The sequence below is a fragment of the Cebidichthys violaceus genome, unplaced genomic scaffold (assembly GCF_023349555.1).
Source record: "Cebidichthys violaceus isolate CVI_PGR_0920_01 unplaced genomic scaffold, fCebVio1.0.p SCAF_50, whole genome shotgun sequence".
Taxonomy (NCBI): domain Eukaryota; kingdom Metazoa; phylum Chordata; class Actinopteri; order Perciformes; family Stichaeidae; genus Cebidichthys; species Cebidichthys violaceus.
The window spans coordinates 1,571,952-1,578,237 of record NW_027176706.1 but is presented as its reverse complement, the minus strand read 5'-3'; the positions used below and the strand labels follow the sequence as shown (position 1 = coordinate 1,578,237).

The window sequence follows — 6,286 nt, the reverse complement described above, 5'->3', positions numbered from 1 at the left end:
TGAATCATGTCAGTGGTGAAATCATCCAAACAGCTTCCAGCTTTTTTTTTTTTTTTTTTTTTTATATCTAAAGCATATTGTCTTATTGTGTTGCTTCTTTACAAAGACATGGGAGCTCCAATGAGACGCGCAGCCGTAGAGACTCTGTGCATTATTAACATTACACACACACGGCAGTTTGAATGCTGGCACTGTCTCTGAAACCGCCGCCCTGGTTCATGGTAAGTTTATGATAGCTTAACGATATGGGATTCAGCACCAGCGGACAGCTCCGTCGTGTTGCCCCGCCCCTTTCACGGGCTGCGTTGTCGCGCAAGCGGCGACCAATCGCCGCCGCTTTCCTCACTCCAGCACTGGATGCAGCGCGCGCGTGAGCTTTCAGAGAGTCTGTCCACCCAGAGAGGAGAGGGAACCTCACACCGGCTGTGATGCGCGTAGCGGGGCTCTGCTGGCTGAACAACACTTCGATGGGATAAAAAAACAACAACCTCCCGGTCACGTTTGAATTCATTTATTCTGCGTGTTTGTTTGTGCGCGCGCGCGCGTGTGTGTGTGTGTGTGTGTGTGTGTGTGTGTGTGTGTGTGTGTGTGCGTGCCGCGAGGACTGAGAAATGCTCTTGTAAGCGCGAGCGCGGATGACAGTATCGCCCCGTGAGTTTGCTTAACAGAAATATCCGGCGGAGCCGTAAACTCGGAGCCGCGTGGACGTCAAGCAAGTTTCGCTTTTATTATTGACTTGAATCACATTTTTGAAGTCGATTACTTGCGCGAGATGGAAAGCGACAAGTACTTGCCGGAGCTTATGGCAGAGAAGGACACGCTGGATCCGTCTTTTCAGCACTCCCTGCGGCTACTGGATCAAGGTAAATTGTCGGTGTTTTTAACAACTGAAGTAAACAGTTTAGCTGCGTGGAAAAAAAACAACAGTGCGAGTCCATAAACACACGGGCTCGTGTTCAACGCAACGGCGTCGGGCTGCAGGCTGCATGACTCCACCAGCCCGCCTACTTCAAGTTATAAATAAGAGGGTTTTTTTTTTTTTTTTTTTTTTTGGGTCGACTTACAATTTCCTGTTTGGTCACACCAAAATAGCGAGGTCCTTCTAGCAGCATGGCTGCTTTGCCAAGTTGTTATGCAGCAAAGCGTGTCATAGTCAGCCTTGTGTGGTGTAGAAATCAGCAGCAAAAAAATTAAATAAATAAATAAATAAATAAACAAGCAGGTGTGACTGAACAGCCCAGAGATTAACAAACTATTTATTTCAAGTTTGGGGACCATGAAAGAGGAAACATTTACCTTCAAATGAGGCTTTTTTTTTTTTTTTTTTGATGCTGACATTTTTTTGATTTTTTTTGTATCTGATGGCAAAGTTAATATTTGCACAGAAAACCTGCACCTATTTTCAGACGGCATGACATGAAATCACAGCCAACAGTCGAGGGATGGAAGTGGCAAGTGGAGCACTAAAACCACCTGCCTTCCCAGTTTGCGGTCCTTCTCTATCCCGTGTAAGCTGTGGTGGTAGCGGGTGGTGGTGGTGGGGATAATCACACTCTTATTCAAATGTACATGTGTTTCCTCCTTTGAAGAAGTGGACGTGACTGAAATGGAATTTTGAACGGATGGAGCAGCAGCGGCGGCGACACTCGTAGACGCTTTAATTAATCCGTTGCACAGCCCTCTGCTTTGAAGCCGTCACAATTTTTCTCCTTCAGACGCAGCCCCGTGGATCCCCTCATGTGGGGAAAGTGCAACCCGTTATAGCATCCGAGTGCATCCTTAAGTACCACTCATGGGCTTTGTCTAGAGTCTGCCACACTGCTGTTGGCTTTAAGGGGGAGCAGACAAGGAGCACTAGTCTGTAAACAGTCCTGCTGCACTGTAACTAATTCTATTGAACCCCCCCGCCCCCCCCTCCAGATGCAGCGCCTGCACCGAGCTGTTTTCTTTTTACTCAGACAGCCAAGTCACCTTCTAGACGATGCCTTCCAAACTTGGCTCCTCCAGGGTTCCTTAGAATGGTTCCAAAGGAGGGGGGGGGGGGGCCTGCAAAGTGAGGCATGGTTCAATTTGAATGTTGTTTACTTACTGGAGTTTAGCTTGGTGACAAACAGAATCTGGATTATTCTGTCACCTTCTGAACCTGCAATGTCAACATACGGTTGATTGTTTGATCTGCCGATTATTTTTTTTGATCAATTGATTGGTTCACCATGAAGTCTAAGACACATATACCAGGATTTATAAAGCGTCTTTCTAGTCGTCCGACCACTCTAAAGACATTCAGTTTACAGTAATATGGAAAAAAAGGAGCAAATCCTCCCAATTTGTTAAGCTTGCACTTAGAAATATTTGGCATTTTTTTTTGCTTAAGAAATAACCCAAGGATCAGGCTAATCGATGATGAAAAAAGTTGATTAATCTTCGGTCGATCGACTAATTGATTAATTGAATGAATAACTGAATCATTTCATCTTATCACAGAGGCAACAACCTTCCACTCTATTACCAGATTTAATCATATTTGTTTGGGTTTTGAGGTGAAATTAATTACGTTTTGAAATTGTTGAGTGTTCCTGAAATTAAAGACTTCAACACTCTTTCCTCTGATGGCCTTCTTATAAAAAATAACTGTAACGTGGCACATCATCGTGGTGTGAGAATGAAATAAAAAAAAAAAGGTAAGAGCATCACTATGTCCTTTTGAATATAGTGATGTGTAAAATGAAACGCTTCGTCGCTCTTGTCGGTGCGTGTTGGGAGTAATGGATGTAATGGCCTCGACGATATCGGATTGAAGTCTTGTTTGAAAGAACGGACCGTGGGGTTAATGCGTCCTGCAGTGAGCTGATTCATGTACAGTAAGGTGAATCCGTTCCAGTCCACGAGGAAGATAACGCTGCGTTTTACTCAGCACTTTTTTTGTTATCAGCTGGTTTCGTTACTCAAATCTGGGTTAGTCTTTTTTTTTTTTCTTCTTCTTCTTCTTCTTCTTCTTCTAAGAACACATATTTGCCTCAGTGAGAAAAAAAAGACCGGAGCACTGAATACTTTATGCAAAGTTTCCTTCCTACCAACCACTTTCTTGACAGCAACTCTCCTAAAGTTCTTCATCCACACTGCAGTAGGTATTTGGAGTTATTGCGAATAATAGCCGTTCCCAAAAAATGTAATAAATTTATGGTGTACTTTGAACATAAGGCAGGAGAAGCACAAACAACAACATATGACTAAATCTTTCCCCCTGTGTTTCAACTAATGCAAGTTCTTGGTATAAACCTTCCAATAAAGTTAGTTTGTGATATTTCTGGTGGGGGCAAAAAACACCGCAGTTGGACACCATCGCAAGCGGCAGAATTAATCCGTGACATTTTATGAAGTAAGCAGAACTCTGCGGTGCACAAAATTTTGGCCGAAACAGTCTGCCACAACTCCAAAACAGTAAATACTGTTATCTCTCTCTTACACAACAGATGGGACACGATGCAGCTTAATAGAGCACTTCTTCTGCCATCTTGCTGATGAGTTCTGGACTTGATTATGCAATTGGCAGGGGATGCAGGGAACAGAGCTAGAGTAACTAGAGCTGCTGTGTGCAGACGGCGAATACGAGATTACTCCAGGTCTGGAGAGACTTCCATTCAGGAGAAATTAGGGGAGCATTGTGTTCGAAGCTCGTGGAGCTCCTATTCCACAAGGACCATATCTCTGCCCCTTGTGACAAGCCTCATGCAGTCAGCAGCAGACACTGGGAGCTGGAGAAATATCTCAAGCCAAAATAAGAGACAAGCAGGACCAGCAGCCTACATGGAAGGAAACATCCTCAACAGCATACTAATGAAGGGCTTCTAGGTATGAAAACAAGTCGGGTGGCATGAAGTGCATCTGTTGTGTGCATTATATGGGGGTACAAGGGCCGCAAGTAACACTTATTTCCGAATAAATTTGTTTATTTCTTATTTTAAGTTCATTCTTGACCTTGGGAGCAGTACTTTCACAGAAAAAAAACAACTTGTGTGCAGTTAGTTTATTATTTAAAATTCAAATTACCATTCTAGTTCTGGAATAACAAAACAAAAATCAATCTGACCCATTACCGTCCCTGTCGCCCTAAGCCCTCACGCTTCTGTTGTTGTCTTCGCTAATGCAAAATGGATGAAACTACTGCAAGTTCCCATACCAAAGAGTGGAATGTGTGGAAGAGTTGTGCATGAAAGTAAGCCATTTGCTGACTTTGCCAGATTCAACAGCGTTGCAATTACATCAGCTTGTCACTTAGGTGAGGCAGCGGTAGTAATACTACGACACATGTCAGGATTAGGCTTTGTTGGTTGTGTTCAGACTAGTTTAAATGCATTCAAACAAGTTTGTTTTCAACAAAGAAGACTTAATCAAGAAACAATCCCAAAAGATATCTGAAATATTGTAAAACGTATCCAAGTTAGTTGTATGTTACATAGAAGGAAACGGGTGTGGTAATGACCCAGAAGCAGTACAACGGACACACGGAATAGTTGAACGAAGCTTTATTCCAGGCAGATGACACAACATGTCTCGGATCAGCCCATGTGCAGAAATCCACTCGGTGGAACGCCAAGCCGTCAGGGGAGAAGGCAGACAGGAACCAGAGGCTGTTCTCGTGGTCTGGGACAGAAGGCTATGGCAATTTACCTGGAAGAGCCAAGGGCGGAGAAGTCCAAACAGGCAGGGTCGGCAAACGGGAAACCGGTCGGAGGGTAAACGTGGGAAAGTCTGGCATAATGCGGAGAACGATCTGGCAGTGAGTGTGTGTGTGTGAGACTGGGGTTTAAATAGTAGGTGCCGCAGAGTGGGCAGGTTAGAGTGATTGAGCTGATGAGGTGGGTGTGACTGACGTGCCCTGAATGAGCTGATTAGGTGAGTGAGAGATAGAGTGGCAGGAGAGAATGGAAGCTGAAAAGAAGGACTTTCACCCAGGCGACCACTGTTTGTGTCCTGTGTGAAACTAAAAGTAAATGTTGGACTCAATGCTTTTTATTTAATGCTGTTGTCTATAACATTGTTGTTGACATTGTATTTAACGCTGTTGTATTTAACGCTGTTGTACGTAGCGCTGTTGTACATAACGCTGTTCAAACGTTACGCTGTTGCACATAACGCTGTTGTACATAACGCTGTTGTACATAACGCTGTTGTAGGTAACGTGAACGTAACGCTGTGGAACGTAACGCTGTGGAACGTACGCTGTGGAACGTAACGCTGTTGCTGTTGTAGGTAACGTGAACATAATGCTGTTGAAACGGAACGCTGTTCAACGTAAAGCTGTTGTACATAACGCTGTTGAATGTAACACTGTTGTACACAACGCTGTTGTACATAACGCTGTTGTACGTAACGCTGTTGTACATAACGCTGTTGTACATAACGCTGTTGTACGTAACGCTATTGAACGTAACGCTGTTGAACGTAACGCTGTTGAACGCTGTTGTGCGGAACGCTGTTGAACGTAACGCTGTTGAACGTAACGCTGTTGAACGTAACGCTGTTGTAATGTAAAGCTGTTGTATGTAAAGCTGTTGTACGTAACGATGTAAGTAACATTAAGTAACATTAAACACAAACCACAATGTTCTTCGAAACTTATTTTCACAATTAACAAAAACATTTGCAGATGTGACTGCAAACACATAAGTATAACCTGATGAGAGAATGCAGCTTGTTGCAGGTCATCACTGTGTGTAGAACTATGCTACTTTGTGTTTGACTGTGTGTCAAGAAGCAATATAACTAATTACATTTAATCTTATGATTTCATTATTATGATTTCCTATTTAATGTATGTGACCCCCTTATAGTTTACACTGCCACATCCTTCAGGCAGAATGTAAAAAGCCATTATTCCGATTTTTCTGATTATCACATGTTAATGACAATCCACATTGCTTCACAGTATGGGTGAAGTTGTGTCAACAATAACATGTTAAAATGCAAAGTCCCTGCCTGCACCAGATGTATTCTGTTTGTTCAGTGTGTGGATGCGGAGCAGTGTGCATGCCCACTCTGAATCTTTCAGGACCCTCTGGCCCAGTTTGAACGTTGTAACCTCAGTGCTGCGTGTACACTCTATGTATCTAGTGCTTTTTAATTGGATATTCCACAGCAGGAGTCCGGCACAATGTTTGCATTGAATTAACATCCTCAGCTAGCTTACCCGCAAAGAAAAAGATTAACAACAACAACAACAAAACACACATTATCTGCACAGACTGAGCAGGTGGGGAAAACTATCCCCATTTCAGACACGATG

The 6,286-nt window shown here is 43.4% G+C and overlaps 1 protein-coding gene across 1 annotated transcript in view; it reads left to right on the top strand.

The window, feature by feature from the left end:
* The first annotated feature begins 376 nt into the window (after positions 1-376).
* The window catches only part of khdrbs3 (KH domain containing, RNA binding, signal transduction associated 3), a 78,911-nt gene continuing 73,001 nt past the window's right edge, over positions 377-6,286 (top strand). Inside the window, exon 1 of the mRNA XM_068731266.1 lies at positions 377-863. Within this exon, the coding sequence (XP_068587367.1) occupies positions 773-863 (91 nt within the window). The 5' untranslated portion in view covers positions 377-772. The remainder of the gene's footprint in view (positions 864-6,286) is intronic.